The 17,934-nt window shown below is 38.8% G+C and overlaps 4 protein-coding genes across 4 annotated transcripts; 2 read left to right on the top strand and 2 right to left on the bottom strand.

Moving 5' to 3' along the window:
• Positions 1 to 2,450: 2,450 nt before the first annotated feature.
• Positions 2,451 to 7,304, top strand: LOC103951561. The gene is made up of 6 exons (XM_009362987.3): positions 2,451 to 2,591; positions 3,131 to 3,839; positions 3,965 to 5,547; positions 5,674 to 5,790; positions 5,902 to 6,076; positions 6,163 to 7,304. The coding sequence occupies exons 2-6, from the start codon at positions 3,146 to 3,148 to the stop codon at positions 7,302 to 7,304; spliced, it is 3,711 nt and encodes a 1,236-aa protein (XP_009361262.2). The 5' UTR covers positions 2,451 to 2,591; positions 3,131 to 3,145.
• A 2,071-nt stretch (positions 7,305 to 9,375) lies between these two features.
• On the top strand, positions 9,376 to 10,996 carry LOC103951563 (peroxidase 5). The gene is made up of 4 exons (XM_009362991.3): positions 9,376 to 9,635; positions 9,724 to 9,915; positions 10,154 to 10,319; positions 10,405 to 10,996. Exons 1-4 carry the CDS (start codon positions 9,420 to 9,422, stop codon positions 10,815 to 10,817), a joined length of 987 nt encoding a protein of 328 aa, XP_009361266.2. The 5' UTR covers positions 9,376 to 9,419; the 3' UTR covers positions 10,818 to 10,996.
• Positions 10,997 to 11,438: 442 nt separating this feature from the next.
• Positions 11,439 to 13,399, bottom strand: LOC103951566 (nascent polypeptide-associated complex subunit alpha-like protein 2). Its single transcript, XM_048564855.1, has 4 exons — positions 12,863 to 13,399; positions 12,681 to 12,777; positions 12,110 to 12,228; positions 11,439 to 12,018 (listed from the first exon to the last, which is right to left on the bottom strand). The coding sequence occupies exons 1-4, from the start codon at positions 12,950 to 12,952 to the stop codon at positions 11,668 to 11,670; spliced, it is 657 nt and encodes a 218-aa protein (XP_048420812.1). The 5' UTR covers positions 12,953 to 13,399; the 3' UTR covers positions 11,439 to 11,667.
• A 140-nt stretch (positions 13,400 to 13,539) lies between these two features.
• On the bottom strand, positions 13,540 to 15,132 carry LOC103951564 (nascent polypeptide-associated complex subunit alpha-like protein 2). The gene is made up of 4 exons (XM_048564854.1): positions 14,971 to 15,132; positions 14,739 to 14,856; positions 14,195 to 14,313; positions 13,540 to 14,099 (listed from the first exon to the last, which is right to left on the bottom strand). Exons 1-4 carry the CDS (start codon positions 15,052 to 15,054, stop codon positions 13,752 to 13,754), a joined length of 669 nt encoding a protein of 222 aa, XP_048420811.1. The 5' UTR covers positions 15,055 to 15,132; the 3' UTR covers positions 13,540 to 13,751.
• Between the last annotated feature and the right edge of the window lie 2,802 nt (positions 15,133 to 17,934).

Below are 17,934 nucleotides of genomic sequence, written 5' to 3'. Positions count from 1 at the left end.
AGAAATCCTTACATTTTAGTCATTCATTATGTATCGTGCAGTTAGAAATCATTTGATTTTTTATTATTTAAAATTAAATATAAATAATACCTAATAAAAATTAATCGTAAGATATACGATGAATGACTATTCCTAAAATTCCCACAAATCGATGCAGGGAGGATCCTGTTCCGTGGGAAAGCAACATAAAGCAGACCACATGGCGTTTTTCCATGCTTATTTGACGCGAATTGTCATATGGGTAGTACACAAAGACCTTTCTAACTTTTAAGCCACTGCACGCCCATCCTTCCAAAACCCTCCACTGGGTTCTTGCCACATCAGCCAACAAAATGCGTTGAGGTGATAACGGTACAAGCAAAAGTCTTAAAACCAGGCGAACAAAACGTGATGAATACCACTTTAATCATTACATTTTGATCCAGATATTTGATCACGGCGTGCGTAAATTGGGTGAAAAAGTCTCTCCATATGGTAATTTTGATCCATAATCCACGTTATGCCTAACTTGATACGAAAAATAAATAGAAGATACCAGAAAGTTCAAAAAACCCAACCAGAAATAGAATGTAATCTGTATGGATTTATTGCATTTTTTGCCGTTACCGTGGTATCCATTATCTTTAAAATCAAATCTGGCCAAATAAAGTCCGCCCGTTACAACAACTAAAAGGTATATATAAGTCACCAACAATCTACGACTTTGAAACAGAGAATTGAAGATCGTAATTTCTTACGCTACCTCTCTCTCTCTCTCTCTCTCAGAGTCGCGCTCTCGCTCTCTTAAAAGGAGGCTCTACAATTTGTGTGGGGTGAGAAAATTAATTATAAAAGAAGGGATGATAAGGGTAGGCATTGTTGCAGAGCTGCTAGGGTTATACGCGGCAGCGCTTGCGAGGATGACGGAGCAGCTTGTACCGGCAAGGCAGCGCAGTGCCAGTTTTCATGGTCTCGTGAATAATCTTCGTCTAGCTTCGCGGCCGGCCTCCACTCACGACGCTGCTTCTTCCTTCTATCTATATTTTTAAGCTAGTGTACGTCACTGATGGATACACACTCAAGCCTCATGAGATGGATTGGGCGGCTTTCTTTCTCTAATTGGTTGCTTAATTTGCAAGTCTTTCATTGATATCTTTTTCTTTGGTTACTTTATCTCTGTATTTATTTCTTGATGCTGCAGTATACTTTCATGAAAACGGTGTATATGAAATCTTTGTTTTCTGCCGTAATCTTTATTAGTTTAATTTATCTCATTATTAGTCATACATGCATATGTAATCTTGGATCATATATTATACAAATTTATACTGCAGGCAGCAGGTTTTTGTTAATTAATTAGTCTCTTTTTCATTTTTTTAGTACAAAATAATGCTGCGATTTCGAGAGACTTCAGAAATATTGTTTAACTAATTACCTAATTTAAGAAAAGGGGTTATTAGTATTCTATTGATTGCAGATCAAGCCTCAAGCTGAGTCAATGGAGTATAGCCCGTTATCAGTAAATTTAAAAAACCTGAAAAATGCTTTGAGACAAATATTGGTTCAATTATAATAAAATTGGTTTAATTTATCAGACCCTCTTTAATTTGGTCCATTTGCAACTCCCTTGCTCTCATAAGTATGGACCAAACCTTGTCGAGTTTTGCGATGAAGCTCGTGATCATAAATTACTCTAGAACTCTACAACTTTCGTATCAAACTGGATAAAACTGGATAAGTATAAAATTGGTGCAAAACTCAAATACAAAGAGTCATGTTTTTGAAAGAGTATTTTGACCAAGTACGCAGTCACGCTTTTCCCTTATTTACAAGCGTTTAAACTAGGGTCTCATGCATTAATATTTGTAATAATGAAGAATGTTATAGGATGTAATTAATTCACGTATTATAATATGAGTGAATCATAAATTTAAAGTATATAAAAAAATGAAAGAAAAATACATGCGTTATAATATAATACAAATTGATTTGTTGACAAACAATATTACGATCTCCATTAAAGACTTCAATTTTAAGACCTAGATTCATACATACAAGTCCATATTCTTCCGTTTCTTACTCACAATTTGCAGATGTCAAAGTTGAACATTGTACTTTGTTTATACAACAATACTGAGAGTAGAAGAATCGAACTTAAGACGTCAAACGCAAATGATTAATATTAAATTTTCAGTTAGACTTGAGAAAAATGATGAAATAAAATATTTTTGTTCATGCTCACTCCCCATTATTATCGTTAGAATAGTTTAAATTTTGATATTCGTGTCTTTAATTAATTAAACCAAACTAATATAACAGTAAAAAGGTTGCGTCACCAATTCACCCCTACTTCAAGGAGGTGATAGAAAATGCACAAAGATGAAAAACAAGTTCAAAGGGGAAGAAAAACGAACTGTCAAAAAGTAGGTGGAGGTAAATCATTTATGCGAAATGAGAGGGGCTTCTTTGTAGATAAGCGAAATTCAAAGGCCAAAACCAATCAGAGTGACTTTTACCCGAAATTCTCTTTCCTGGTTTCTCTTAGACGGTGAAGACCCGGAGGACACTCTGCCACCAGTCTCTCTCTCTCTCCCTCACTCGTCACTCCTCTGGTATGAATTTCTCTCCGATTACTGCGAAATCTCTGATTTCTTGAATTATTTCCAGATTGGTTTTTGATTCTGCTGTTTTTGCCATATTCTGTAATCTGGGTTTTCTTATTGATGTAGCTGTAGGATATAGTTAAGCAAGACGACTATATATATATATATATATATATATATATATATATCTCTATCTTCTAGGGAACGCTGCTTGTTTACAAATTTTACAGCTTTTGTGCTTTTATTTCCTCCTTGTTTTACCCAGTTAATTGGGCGATTGTTGAAAAGGGATGCTCTGACCGTCGTAATATATTGTAAGCAGCATCACCAATTCTTTCATTTTTTGCACGATTCTCAAAGATGATAATAATTTAATTGTGAATTGATTATCTTTATGCTGTTTGATACATGGGTTCTTCATAAAGTTTTGATTTTTGTAGTGAATGTTCATGTTTTTGGAAATTTTAGCTCTGATTGTTATTTCAAATGGCTTTGAGATGATTTAAATTTTAGTGGGTCTTGATCTATTTACTTAATTTGTGTGTTAGAACCAAGGTCTAAGAATGGCGGGATTTGTGCCTTATGGAAATGGAGGATTTTATCCATATTCTTCATCATCGTATTCAAGCTTATCGGCTTTAGCTCCACCTTTTACTGTCGATCGGTCTGTGCCGAAACCCATGTCTAGCCCACTTGATGTGATTGAGACACCTTATGTTGCCCCCATAAATTCTTCTTTGCACAGTTGGCTTCCTTCTCACCCAATCACTACGGGGTCTAATTTCTTTGTCAATCCATCCCCAGATTTCAATTCAATTCCTTCATCAAATGTGTATGGATATGCAGGCCTGCAGACTGTTGAACCATCCGTTACAAACTTGCCTCCTTTGAACACTATTACCACCGCTTCATCCAGTGTGTTTAAGTATGATCAATCCTTCGATCCTGCTGCAACTAGTTTTGTTGAGGCAAAACCTTATTATCCCTCTTATCTATCCTCAACAATTCCGAGTGTTCCCCCCATGGTGGTTCCTAATCAACCTAGTCATGATTGGCTGTCAACTACTCATTTCGCTCCCTTGGATAGCACCTCTCACAAGGATTATGGTCAAAACCCTTCTGATCCAAAATATACTACTCAGTGTGGTGGCTTGCGGGAGTGGGAGCAGGGTAAACAGGGAGACTTTAGTGGAAATTTCTGCTCAAAGAAGACTGATGTTTCCAGCTCATCACTGTACAAGAATTACATGAAACAAGGTATGTCTCCCCCAAGTTATGTGCCTATGGAATTTTTCCAGTGCAACTACTTTTTTTTTTTTTTTTCACTCTCTTTGTTATGCAACCCTACTCTATTTCCCCCTAACTATCTGTGTAATGTGCAGACCCCTCTTGTGAAGAAGCATCACATAGCATCAATATTCTGGGTTGGGAAAAGCATGGTGGATCTGTAAGTGCAGAGCACTCAGGTGATAAATCCTTTGTGGCGAAAAATTCCAAATTCATCCCTGCTGACTTTTCAAAATCTGTCACGGGGTCATTTTCAGCAGTTCCAGAAGCCCATCCTAAGGCATCATCCTCACAGTTTGTCACAAACACCACAAACTGTAAAACACCGTACAGTGTGTTCTCTGAGCAACGACGGAATGATGCTAATATGGATGATATTTCGTCCACTTCAAAGTCTTCCTCAGCCTTTGCCACTAGAATACCATTTACTGGCCCTAAATCTTCAGAACCAGAGATAGGTCTGTTCAAAAGGTTGAATTTCAGAAGTGGTGCAGCTGAGACAGATCGTGGTCATTATTATACCTCTAGTGTACAAGAGTCTCGTCTGCCACAAGTTTCTGAAGGCAACGGTCATTTCAGTTCAAGCCAACTTGACAGTCTACTTGGAATAAATGATAGCTTCTTCATAGAAAGAAATGAAGAGCTGTCAAATAATAGAAGTCTCAACAAGAATCCCTGGGATCATGTGTTTAAAGCGAAATCTGGACTTGAAAATCCTCATGTTAGTCCTGGTGGTTTTAATGTGGCACTTAATACAAATGAAACCGTCACTTCTTTTCCAATTTCATCTGACAATGTAGATCCTAATAATCCTGCTGTGGACTCGCCTTGCTGGAAAGGAGTTCCTGGTAGTCGTTTTTCTTCATTGGAATCCTCTGAAGGAGTTCCAGAACAGATAAAGAAACTAGAGGACTGCAATGGTTTGCATTTTCCAATGCCACTGATGTTTCCACTAAATGCTGCGGAAAATGTTTCCTCCCAAAAGCCTGTCAAGAACACAGTTGACTACCATGATCTTGGGTGGCTGGAAAATGGTCTGACCCTTCCTTTGAAGAGATATTCAGTTGAAAACTCAGCTTTTGGAGAACATAAATTAGATGATGCGATGAAGACCACTTATGACTCAGAAGCAAGCCATGATAGAGGACCTCAAAGTTACAGGGATGTCCTCCATAAATCAGGGAATGGGGACAATTCCTTTGGTCTCTTTGGCCATTCTCACACCATGGAACAAGGTCATGGTGGAGAAGTTGGATTAGCAACAGAAATAAGGAAAACAACATTGAGTTGTGGTCCAGATGTTAAACTGAATGTCAGTGACACCATGGAATATGGTTCACCACATGTGCCTTCTCATGCTGTAGAAAATATATTGTGTTCATCTGTACAGGATGCACCTACTAAGCTTTCCAAATCTGATGGGGAGGATACTATGCTAAAAGTGGATGCACGTATGCTGGTTGATACAATGAATAGCTTGTCAGAATTGCTGCTTAGTAATTGTTCATATGGCTGGGTTCAATTGAAGAAAAATGATAATGAGGCCATAAAAGCTGTGATCAATAACCTGCATATCTGCATATCAAAGAACGGTGAGAATTTGTCGCCGACACAGGAAATGCCATCGTTCCAGCAAAACACTGCTCAGTGTAATGGAGAGTTCACAGAGCATAATAAGGTATGCTGCTTAAGTTTTTGGAATCTTATTTCAGACTTAATTTTTCAAATGAATAGCGGGCGCTTCACCATGCAGTTACTACCTCATACTCTAGTAATGTTTTGCTTGGCTGAATAATTTCTTCAGGTTGTGAGTACAGACAGGGGCCCGTTGGCATCCGCCTCTAACATTCAGGATGAAGTTATTGGTTCTGTCTTTGGGAAAAGTGACAAAAACATGGCAAAAGAAGATAAAATGACTCAGGTACCCCTATCCCTAGCATCATAATGTAAAATGTCAAGTTTTATTTCTTCCCGTTGGGGGATGAGGAAGTACAAAAAGTTATTTATTTTGCCATGGACCTCGGTTTTGTAGGCTATAAAGAAGATTCTTAGTGAAAATTTTCATGCTGAGGAAACAGACCCTCAAGCCCTCTTGTACAAGAATCTTTGGCTCGAGGCTGAAGCTGTATTATGTTCCATTAATTATAAAGCTCGTTTTAATCGTGTAAAGATAGAAATGGAAAACTGTGAGGCAGAGAAATCCAAAGGTTAATACTCTTACATTGCTGCTGTAGTTTTGTAACCTATAAATGATAAACTTTGACCTTATCTTTATTTTATGATTGTGTTTCAGACGACTTTATACATAATGCAGATATGATGCAGCAATCAGTGTCGGAGGTTTCCCCTGATTCAAACCCAGTCAATCCATTGACGTTTGATGCTCAGGAATTTCCAACTTCAAATCTCCAGGATTTGCCTGTATTAAGCCAGGAAAATGATGTATTGGCCAGATTTCGTATCTTAAGGGAACTTGTTGAGAACACAAATTTGATTGGTGCTGCCAATGGGGGTGAATCCAGCTCCAAGGTTTCTGAACCGAACAAGTTTGATAATATTCCTCCTGAAGTAGATGGTAGCTCATCATCACATGGTATTTCCATTCAGGATTCTCCTACATCAGATACAGTTGGGATGACAGATGATTACAACGAAGCTTCTGTTATGGCCAGATTTCGTATCATAAGAGACCGGGTTGAGAAATCAAAATTCATTAGTTTTTCCAATATGGAGGAATCATCCAGCTCCAATGTGTGCCTTCAACCCAAGACAGACATAATTGCACCCAACGCAAGTGATGTCTCGGCACCTGAGTTCAGTTTCCAGGATTCTTCCATTTCTATCAACACCAGCCAATCAAACGCTTTTGAGGCTTCTGTTCTGTCCAGGCTTAATATCCTCAAATCCCGGATTGAAAACTACGCTGACTTGCATACTGAAGGGCAACTTCTTCCAAAACCCAAGTTATCTGCAGTTGCACCTAACACGAGTGATAGCTTACTGCCCGAGTTCAAAATCCAGGATTCTCCTTGTTCTAGCACAACCGGCCTGTCAAACAACTGTGAGGCTTCTGTTATGCCGAGGCTTCAGATCCTTAAATCCCGGATTGACAACTCTTACATGCATTCAGAAGAGCAGCAACTGCTGGAAACTGATGGTCTTGGATATGCTGGTAAGAGAAACCCCTGGCCGTTTATAAGCAAGAGATCAGAGGGTGGAAGTTCAGAACTGAAAGAGCAACCTATTTTTCAGAGTCATGAAGCTGACAGTAGTGAAGGTAGTATGGTTGATGCTGAGGCGTTCGATCTGTTCGTGGATGGTCCACCGACAGATAATCGGAACTGTCCTGGGAATCTGCTTCCGGCGGGTTGGCACGATAGCTCTTCCTCGGATTGGGAACATGTCTTGAAGGAGGAGATTTGGGGGCAGAACTGATGAACCTGATGCTGGAAAGAAAACATCCCTTCCTGGATGGTGGATGATTCCTCGTTCTTCTTTGCGTGTGTCCAAATTAAAAACTCAAAAAAAAAAAAAAAAAAAAAAAAAAAAAAAAAAAGGGTTGAAAAAAGAGGTAAATGACTCTGGATATAATATGTTTGTACAAAGTTCTTGAACTTAATTTGAATTGTTCGGAACGAGTGTGTTCTAGAATTATGTAATTACGATCGATTCTCCTAGTCTAGAGTTATGTAATTACGATCGAGTCTTCTAATCTATTTATATTGTGTGGGAAGATGCGTGCATGCTTGCATTTCATCAAGAAAATTCAAATATTAATTTTACATTTCATTCTGTGTGCCAGAAATAATGTCATTATACAAGCAGAGGGGCACTTAAAAAAGAATTCCATCCACTTGTACAATAGTACATAGCGGCGGAGTCAGAAATTTGCAACCACAGGGTCATAAAATAGAAAGCTTCCAAAAATTAAACATACTTATACTTATAATTGCTAATTTATAATTTTTTTTTCTGCAAAATTTCATTCAAAATCAATCAATACAACAATTCTAAAAAAATCTTAGGATGAGAAAAAACAGATATGATTGGGATTTGTGATACAATCATGTGAGATGAGGTGCCTGACCGAGCTGAACACTGTAGAAGCTTTGAATTAAGAGATATGAAGTCTAGGTGTAGAAGACATTTGTGCGTTTGGTAAGTCTTTAGCTTATTTGAGAATTAGCATGCTAAATTTTTTAAGTGAAATAGAACACAAACAACGTAAATTTGGTTTGTGTCAACTTAAATAATAGGGTTGTGCTATCCACACATTCCATTTTACTTCTTACACACCTTTTTAATTTTCGTCCGTTGGATCGGATGAATTGAAGAAGATCAATGGACAAAAATTATCAAGGGGTGTGTGAGAAGTAAAACAAGGTGTGTGGATAGCATATCCCAAATAATATTGATTAAAGGTCTCCTTATTTCATTTGTCTTAGCTAGTATAAAGGTCAAATGAAATTTCGAAGGGGGATTTTATATGTTATTGGGGTTAGCAGCAGCCAGTGCTTCTACATTGGCTCTGCAATTGATAACATATGACGTATCATCTTGTGTTATGGACACACTGAAAAATCTCACTCCAAAAGATAAGCACTCCTAGACTTATAACGCAGATGGTTAGTGTTAACAACAATTTTCTTATGATTTTGCCCTAGAAAGTAATTTCTACACCGTTTTTAACCTTCGACATTCTCCCTCTTGTTTTCATCTAGTTATTAAATCGAATAAATTTAAAAATAATCAAGAGACGCGATTAGGAGAATAAGTGCAGAAGTTGTTTGTCATTACATGTTTAATGTGTAGGAAGTTGGATCCTCACGGATCTTAGTGTCCAGAGCCTAAGAATCAGTAAATCTGAACACTTGGTTTGTGTAAGGAACGTCAGCCAAATGAGTTAAAGAGGATTGTCAGATTTAGTTTGAATGTTCAAGATTGCCTTTGAGCTCTGAATGAGTCTCTATCCTATCCAATGTCTATCCAATCTAAATTGTGGAATAGAAGATCGGACGTGGGTGTATGGATAGGCAGATTGTCTCACGGCCAACCCAACCATACCGAGTCTACAATGTGCCAAATTTTGAAAGAGTATCCACCCTGGATCCAGTCTTAATTTACATTTTCTTATCCATTTACACAACTATTTGACAACTGGAATTCTAAATAATTATCTTCGCACACGGAAAGTAAAAAAAATACAAACCTGCATTTTGAATCCTTCCATTTGGCATTTTTTTTTTTTGGCAGAAAGTATGCAATCCCAGTTAAAACTTAAAACCTAGATAATGTTTCTGGTGGCATTTAGTGTGATGCTATAACAGTTGAAGTTTCGTCATATGAACCACCACGCTTGTCCTCTTTCTTCTACTTGCTCATCAAATATTTTAAATCTTTGATGACTTCGCTGGGGGGCAGCTACCAGCTTGATTTCCTGGGTTTTCAATAATTAAATCGCGATTAAACACGCATTTGCTGGCTATAAATACAAATCGTTATTCGATAATCCTTCATTAAGTTAAGCGGGGTAATTAACCAGTAAAGAAAATGAGTACTCCGCTAAATCTAAGTCGTGTTTTCAGACTTTTAGTTGTGGTCTCGTTTTTTCAGAGTGTTCATTCGCAGCTCCAAGTAGGGTTTTATACAACTTCGTGCACCTTAGCAGAGACAATCGTTAAGGACGAGGTTCAAAAAGCTTTCTTTCGGGATCCAGGCGTCACAGCCGGTCTTGTGAGAATGCACTTTCATGACTGCTTTGTTAGGGTAGGATTTAACGTGCTTGTTATAACTTGACCCACACGGTAGAAATAATGTTAAAATTTTAATGAATGTTTGAATGTTGCTCCTTTAGGGTTGTGATGCATCAGTGCTCATCGATTCTACTTCCTCGAACACGGCAGAAAAGGACTCGCCGGCAAACAACCCAAGTCTTCGAGGGTTCGAAGTCATTGACAAAGCAAAGGCCAGACTTGAAGCTGCACGCCGAGGTGTTGTATCCTGCGCTGATATAGTTGCTTTTGCAGCAAGGGACAGCATAGTTATTGTAAGATCTGTTTTTTTATTTTTTTCCTTTCAAATTTTACTATTATTAAGGGAAATGAGAGAGTTCAAAACTATTGCAATGTTTAATGGGGGGAGAAGTTTCAAACTCAGAAGTGACCCATTAGTAGAATCCCAACATCCTATCCACTAGTAATTAAGCGATGTACGAAGGAAATTCACGTGATTTTCCTTATCTATGCGACTCCTTCTTATCAATATATCCATGATTTTCCATGCAGACTAGAGGGCTTGGCTATGACGTTCCTGCAGGAAGAAGAGACGGCAAAATTTCCAAAGCTTCGGACATACCCGGAAACCTCCCTCTCCCGACATTCAATGTCGACAACCTCACTCAACTTTTCGCAAACAAGGGTTTCACACAACAAGAAATGGTTACTCTCTCTGGTACGTTCAATATTTTTTCTTGTGAAAATTATACCATTAAGCAACAAATAAAGCTGCTTATATATCAGACAATTTGTTTCTGCAGGAGCGCACACCATTGGCCGCTCTCATTGCACTTCTTTCAGCAACAGATTGTACAATTTTAACGCAACAACAAATCAGGACCCCAGTTTAGATCCGGCATACGCTGCTCAGTTGAAGCAGCAGTGCCCGCAAGGCAACACAAATGCAAACTTGGTGGTTCCGATGGACCCAGCCAGCCCTACCGTCACGGATGCAAGTTACTACGCTGGCATCCTTAAAAACAGAGGCTTGTTTACATCAGACCAAACTCTCCTCACAAACTCAGCAACCGCAAACCAAGTGAAACAGAACGCAAGGATTCCTTTCCTTTGGAAGAATAAATTTTCTGCTGCAATGGTGAAGATGGGACAGCTCGAAGTCTTAACGGGCAATGCCGGTGAGATTCGAGCAAATTGCAGGGTAATTAACAGCTAGAGCCTGGAGAGGATGCCTCAGCCTGCTTCAGTAATCTAGTTCTTCAATTGCATCAATTATCTTGTTCATTAATTGTGCAGCTTATAGTTTAATAAAATAACAAACACCATGTTGTTATGTCAGCCTACAAAGGGCTTTTTAGCCAAAATAAGGGTGTTTGACATCGGTATAACTCTTCATTTTGGTTTCTGATAAAGAAAATTCATTTGTCCACTATAAATCATTTTGATATTTATGTGAAAAATCTGTTAATATCCTCGTTAAATTGTAACGTGAACGACCATGTGACCACCATTTTAAGGTATTTTTGTCAAACCAACCCTCCATTTAAAGAGGACATTGACAGAATTTTCATTGAATGACAAAAATGATTTACGGACAAACTCAATGACCACTACTATCGATTATTATTGTTAGGGACCAAAGGAGAGAGTTATGTCAATTTTGGTGCAAAAGCCCCTACAAATTAAAGCAAAGTATACATTGCATTTTAAGTTGCTCATATTCATCAGTTAATTACCTTGAATTTTCCAGCACACATTGCGCGGTTAAGAATCATTGATGTGCTCCAGAAATTTTGTAAAATTAGTGCATCCGAATTAATGGAGCAGACAACTCTAATGTGGCAGAATTAAAAGATGAAATAGAAACCTCAATGACTCATGACACAGGAGTGAAGTACATAAGCAAACCAGAAGACCTCACTACCAATGTTTTGAGTGCAGAAAAAGAAAAGAAATGCACAATACATCCACACATAGACCCGCGTCCGATTGGATGACAATTGCGAACGAACGACATTGATTCAAAAAAACTCATCATCAACTGACAATGAGCGATAGGAAAACAATTAAGTGGTGAGTTCCATGATAGCGCTGACAATGTCCCCGCTGTGTGTCTTGAGAGCCTTGACGGCCTTGCTCCTTGACACCCCAGCTTGTGTCATGACCAAATCAATGTCCTTAGGTTCCACCCCGGTTTCATCAACCTCTTCCTCTTCTTCATCTGCCTGAGGTCCAGCAGCTGCTCCGGAAACCGCTGGTTTCCCCATCACAGAACTCATGTCCGGCATCCTGAACTGCTGGGCAGCCTGTGTCTGCAGCTGAGAGCTCAAATCCTCGATCTTGGCCTCGCCAAATATGACGTAGGTATCAGAGTTTGGGCTCTTGAAGGCATCGGGTTTCGATATGACAAATAGTATCTGAAATACATAAAAAAGAACAACCAATGAACATCGACCATCACATAACCATATCTCTGTTTTACGAACTGGAAACCAAACATCAACTTACGTTTTTGGTCTTCTTGATTGTCACCCTGCTAACACCAGTAACAGGCTTCATACCCAGCTTCAGCATTGCCTTCCGACTCTTCTTCTCGCTTCTACACTGTTTCGATGACTCATTTCCACCTGTTACATCGAATTAACATAACTCGAAGGACAACACAGGATATAATACATACTCATTGTGATTGAGCAGCAAAAGTACTGTGTAAATGAATGAAAAAGTTTGAATCTTTATAGTTTAGAACAAACAGAACCACGATTTGACTTTTGAGTTCCATCCAAAGCATTTCAAAATTATCATCAAAATCAACCAAGCTACGTGATTTTCCCTCATTATTTCCGTAAGGCAACCCTAGGCCAACAAGACTCCGCTTTGAAAAGAGGTTGAGCAACCTTTCCGTTGTGCCAACCGCTCTCACTATTTACATAGCTTATGCAAAAAATCTAATATTTTCACCCTCTTTATGCTCCTACCAATCGAACATGCCTTTAAAACACGCGAAGACATTCATGACAAATCCAAAACTACAAGTTATCGAAAGGATAAGAACAACAACAAAAAAACATGAACAAACCTTTACCGCCGTCTTCCTTGTTGTCGTCGTCGTCATCCTCGTCATCCTCGTCGTCGTCCTTGACGTCCTCGACCACGACTTCCTCTTCTTCCTTGTTCTGACAACATTCGCAGCACCGAATTAAATATATATATTTATGAACCAAACAGAATGGATACTTTAAATAAAGGGAGGAGCTTTACCTGATTAGAGTTCTTGAGGAGCTGTTCGGCGGAGAGAACCTCTTCGGCGGCGGCGGCGGCCTCCGGCTGAACCAGTGGAGCTGGTGACATGTTTCGGGTTTGGTGGCGGAGATCGAGAAGCTATGAAACTGATAAATATGAAGACTGAAGAGTAGCAATTCGGCTACCACCACGCAGGCGCGGCGGTGTATAGAGACCGAGACGTGATGATTCGCGCGGGCAAAGGGTTTCGGTTTCGGAATGGGCCGCTAGTTTTTGGCGGCACCACCAAGCCCAATCATTAAAGCACTGGCGTTATTTTCTGATAGGAAAACGATTTTCGCACATGCTTAGTTTTTTAACTCCGTTCTTTACTGCTTGTTTTTGTTTATTGATTCTTCTTTAATTTAATTTAATTGAAAGTCCTATTGATTCTTCTTTGATTTAACTAAACTGAAGGTCATAAGCAAACAAAAGTGTACACAGAGAGAGAATGCCCAAAAACGCTTTCCTTTTGGTAAGAGTTCATCTTTGAAAGTCAAACCTACGACCCCCACTTACTGACTTACAGTTAAAGAAGATTATTATTAAACTATAACACTAAATGACAACATAAACCACGCTAAGCGACAAATAGCCCTATAGACAGTATAATTTGGATCGACTAGTTATAAACTCGTTATCAAAGCTAAAACAGGTAGAGAAAAATATCATTAGTCCCCAAAATTTATAAACTCGTTGTCAAACCACTGCCAATGTTTTGAGTCCCCAAAAGAAAAAGAGAAGCATAATCCAGATCCACATAGACGGGCTTCCGATTGAGCTAAAAAAACTAATGACCGACACAACAGTGATTCAAAACACTCATTAAGGAAATAATGAGCTCGAGGAAAACTACGAATTTGGCCAGTTAAGTGGTGAGCTCCATGATAGCGCTGACAATGTCCCCGCTGTGAGTCTTGAGTGCCTTGACGGCCTTGCTCCTCGATACCCCAGCCTGTGTCATGACCAAATCAATGTCCCTAGGTTCCACCCCGGTTTCATCAACCTCTTCCTCTTCTTCGTCCTGAGCTCCAGCAGCTGCTGCCGAAATCTCTGGTTTCTCCATCACAGAACTCATGTCTGGCATCCTGAACTGCTGAGCAGCCTGTGTCTGCAGCTGAGAGCTCAAATCCTCGATCTTGGCCTCGCCAAATATGACATAGGTGTCAGAGTTCGGACTCTTGAACACATCAGGTTTCGAGATGAAAAATAGTATCTGAAACACCAAGAAATAGAAAACAAACAATGAAACGTCGAGCATTATAGAACCACGTCCCAATTGCACCAACTGGAAATCAAACATCAACTTACGTTTTTGGTCCTCTTGATGGTAACCCTACTAACGCCCGTTACAGGCTTCATACCAAGCTTCAACATTGCCTTTCGACTCTTCTTCTCACTTCTACTCTGCTTCGAAGCCTCACCTCCACCTGTTGATCATCATCTAATCAACGTCACTTAAAGGACAACGTAGACAATATATACTCTTTGTAATCCAACAAAACTACACTTTGGGTAAAAAACAATCCAAAATTTAAAATCCAAATGGCCAACTACGAAACATTAGCACAAATGAACAAAAAATTATGCATCTTTACATTCCTAACAAGGTTTCGGGTCGAAAACATCTCAAAACCTACATCAAAATCAGCCAACAAAACTTTTATGCTCTCATTATTTCCATAGATTTTATTATAAAATCTGAAAATTGCACCCTCTCAATGCTCATAACAAAATCCAAAACTCCAAGCAATTGAGATCATCCAGGAAGCAGCACAGATACCAAATGAACTGCAAAATCAAAATGACGAATATGCCCTAGAATCGAAAGGATAGGAAGGAAAGAAAAGGCAACCTTGACCGCCGTCTTCCTTATCATCGTCGTCCTCGTCATCGTCCTCATCGTCGTCCTCCTCGTCCTTGTCATTGTCGTCCTTCACGTCCTCAACCACCACTTCGTCTTCATCCTTGTTCTGCCAAGTGCCAATGATACCAGTCCAACATTCAAAATTTAGTAAACAAACAAAAATGGAAAATGAAAACAAATTATTTCATCTCCACAAAAAGGGAAAAGGGAAGGGCTTTACCGCATTAGAGCTCTTGAGGAGCTGCTCGACGGAGGTGACCTCGTCGGCGGCGGACTCCGGTTGAACCAGTGGAGCCGGTGACATCTTTTGGGTTCGTCGACGGAGCTCTGGAAACTTTGAAACGGATAAAGGGGAAGAGCAGCGTGTATAGAAAGAGAGATGGAGACAGATGATGGATGATGATATCTGATGATTCGCGAGGGCAAGGGTTTCTTGTTATAATTGGGCCGCCAATTTTGGGCTTTTCATTTATTTTGTTTGTAAGCCCAATCATTAAATCACATATTCTATGCGTTGTACTAGCAGAATTCAAACTCGGGTCCAAGATATTTGGCATTGACACACTAACATTGCTGACCGGCCTAAGTTACATGTTTATACTTTGCAATCATTTTCAGGTATAGATAATTCTAAAGACACTAGCCTGTTGTGAGACTTAGCACATTCTCTCACTGTAAATAATATCGTATGTTAAAGACATTAACTTATTCCGCCAAATATTGGTGACCAATTGACATGACAACTCATTATTTTTATAAATGGCTTTTTAACTAAAATGATCCCTCAGATTGACATAACTCCTTACTTTGGTCCTAAGATTTAGAATCAAAAGAAGTGGTCTCTAAAATTATTCATCGTCTATTATTTTGGTTCTTCTGTGAAAGATCTTCGTTAAATTGAAAAAACCACAAGTTCAAGTGGTGAGATTGATTTGACAAAAATACTCTCAATTTAACATAAATTTTTCATAAAATGACCATAATGATTTCTGGTATTTCTCATGCACCGTTATCCGCAATACGGCTAAACAACAGGAGCTTTGTTCATTTCTTCACCGCGGCTTGCTGCTTCACCAACATCCGTTTGCACATCCAGTCACCAATGTGCGCAGCGGCGTGGCAATGTGATAGCTTCCACAAGCCGCATGGAGCGGCAGAATCGCAAACATAGCAGTAGCACTACAGAAAATCAGTGATTTCACTTTTGAGATGCCAAGTTAAACAATATAAATGGGGAATCAGGGATGCATTCACAAGATGCAAATATTTGTAGTTGTAAAACTCTGTTACCAGCTCACAGTAGCTCTCATGGGGTGTCGTCTCGAAGGGAAATTTCAGGCAGAGGTGTCTTGAATGCGGATGGTCTCTGCAAGCAACCTGCACAGCATCAGTTCAAATGCACACAGGCATCAGATATTCACCAAATTAGCTCATAAATTTACAAAAATTGGAATATGAACAGATAAGCAGAAAAGTTGGAAAATTTCTTATAAATTTTAAATCTTTTGAGGTCAAACGCCAGAAGGTTCATAGGCAAAATGTCACAATGGGTTTACAATTTCTAATTCATTTGTTCACCTGCATTTTCCCAGCAACCAAACACAACAACAAAGAAAGAAAATTGATTAAAAATTTCCTTTCTTTTGCAAAACCCTAGAAGGGTCATATGTAAAGTGGGGTTATGATTTCAAATTCAATTCTTCACCTGCATTTTCCCAGCAACCGAACAGAAGGAAGAAAATTAAACAGTCACGTTTAGGCTCTCGACACAATCACCGCTACGTTTAAAATGGAAAGCAGGACCGGCATCTATGGAACAGTAGCAGTTTCAATTGTGAATTATCAATGTCCAAACGTGGTCCAGACCAGAATTAAAAATTATTTGGGCTCACATTTATGGTATGGATAATCCATACAATGGAATGACGTCATTTGCTTGCTATTAATCGGGCACGTACGCGTCTCCGTGGACAAGGAAAAGAAAATTAGATCATGATTACAAATTGTATGATTGATTGATTGATTGAACATCACTTGTTTAACACATATTTAAGTGTGTAAACTATAGGGATTAGTGAGTGGATTTGTTTGTTTATTGCATCATTACTTACGTATTCAGTGTAGCAGAAGTCGTGATTAAGAATCATATCGAATTATTTTGTTATGAAGTTTTATTCTTGATTATTTATGTGCCGCATACTTTGTTTCAACATGAGACTTGCTTGTTTTTTTCGTTCTTTGCATGTAAGTAAACACAAACACAATACAATAAAAACCTCTTTAAAGTTATACAGTTTGAACCAAACCAGTTTTATAATTTTAGGGAGGTTATTACTTAATAGAGGATGTCACATCCCGGCCCCAGGCGAACCACTTCCCGGGCCCACTCTACCACCGTAGCACGATATTGTCCGCTTTGGGTCCCGACCACACCCTTACGATTTTGTTTTTGGGAACTCACACGAGAACTTTCCAGTGGTCACCCATCATGGGATTGCTTTAGCCCCCTTCTCGCTTAACTTCGGAGTTCCTACGAAACCCGAAGCCAGTGAGCTCCCAAAAGGCCTCGTGCTAGGTAGAGATGAGAATATACATATAAGGATCACTCCCCTGGGTGATCTGGGATGTCACAGAGGGTGTACTTAAAAAAATTATTTATTGAATTATTTATCCTTCATTAATGTTTATTTCCTAAATAGGATTCTTTGAACGGCAAGTATTTTATTTTTTGTATATATTTGTAATCATTGACATTTATAAATATGTGGATGCGTGCTTCCTCAAGATGAAACAAACAAAAAATATAATTTGTTACAATATGGAGTTTATTCTATTACATACTTGAAATATTATTTTTTAACTTTTTTATCCTTAATGAATGCCGCTAATCGAAGGTTTGAATCAGTTCAAGTACCTGACCCACGATCCTTTTATTATGTATTTCCTAAATAGGATTTTTGGACCCCAATTATAACTTATTACAATATAGAGAACTGGTTATACATGGGAATTGAATTTTGAATTTAAAGAGATTATTCACCATTATAGAGTATTGCTTTCAAGCAAATTACTGTATATATCATGAAAGAGAACAATACTATAACCTTACATATCCATTATTCCCCATAAACCTGTTAAGGGTAGGGACATCTTTGTAATTTGCTTTGTTAGAAGTTTCGGACAC

This window comes from the organism of the source record quoted next, unplaced genomic scaffold (assembly GCF_019419815.1).
Source record: "Pyrus x bretschneideri cultivar Hongxiangsu unplaced genomic scaffold, Pyrus_bretschneideri_v1 Contig4, whole genome shotgun sequence".
Taxonomy (NCBI): Eukaryota; Viridiplantae; Streptophyta; class Magnoliopsida; order Rosales; family Rosaceae; genus Pyrus; species Pyrus x bretschneideri.
The sequence above is the reverse complement of the archived record's forward strand: the minus strand, read 5'-3'. Positions and strand labels throughout refer to the sequence as shown.

What these genes read in the sequence shown, in the direction of transcription:
- LOC103951561 (XM_009362987.3), top strand. Translation starts at nt 3,146, where the DNA reads ATGGCGGGATTTGTGCCTTATGGAAATGGAGGATTTTATCCATATTCT. An exon ending in CAAGAATTACATGAAACAAG is followed by an intron (nt 3,840 to 3,964) that starts GTATGTCTCCCC and finishes TGTAATGTGCAG; the next exon opens with ACCCCTCTTGTGAAGAAGCA. An exon ending in AGTTCACAGAGCATAATAAG is followed by an intron (nt 5,548 to 5,673) that starts GTATGCTGCTTA and finishes TAATTTCTTCAG; the next exon opens with GTTGTGAGTACAGACAGGGG.
- LOC103951563 (XM_009362991.3), top strand. Translation starts at nt 9,420, where the DNA reads ATGAGTACTCCGCTAAATCTAAGTCGTGTTTTCAGACTTTTAGTTGTG. An exon ending in TTCATGACTGCTTTGTTAGG is followed by an intron (nt 9,636 to 9,723) that starts GTAGGATTTAAC and finishes TTGCTCCTTTAG; the next exon opens with GGTTGTGATGCATCAGTGCT. An exon ending in AGAAATGGTTACTCTCTCTG is followed by an intron (nt 10,320 to 10,404) that starts GTACGTTCAATA and finishes TTGTTTCTGCAG; the next exon opens with GAGCGCACACCATTGGCCGC.
- LOC103951566 (XM_048564855.1), bottom strand. Translation starts at nt 12,952, where the DNA reads ATGTCACCAGCTCCACTGGTTCAGCCGGAGGCCGCCGCCGCCGCCGAA. An exon ending in CAAGGAAGACGGCGGTAAAG is followed by an intron (nt 12,229 to 12,680) that starts GTTTGTTCATGT and finishes TCGATGTAACAG; the next exon opens with GTGGAAATGAGTCATCGAAA. An exon ending in CAATCAAGAAGACCAAAAAC is followed by an intron (nt 12,019 to 12,109) that starts GTAAGTTGATGT and finishes TATGTATTTCAG; the next exon opens with ATACTATTTGTCATATCGAA.
- LOC103951564 (XM_048564854.1), bottom strand. Translation starts at nt 15,054, where the DNA reads ATGTCACCGGCTCCACTGGTTCAACCGGAGTCCGCCGCCGACGAGGTC. An exon ending in TCCTCAAGAGCTCTAATGCG is followed by an intron (nt 14,857 to 14,970) that starts GTAAAGCCCTTC and finishes GGCACTTGGCAG; the next exon opens with AACAAGGATGAAGACGAAGT. An exon ending in CCATCAAGAGGACCAAAAAC is followed by an intron (nt 14,100 to 14,194) that starts GTAAGTTGATGT and finishes TTGGTGTTTCAG; the next exon opens with ATACTATTTTTCATCTCGAA.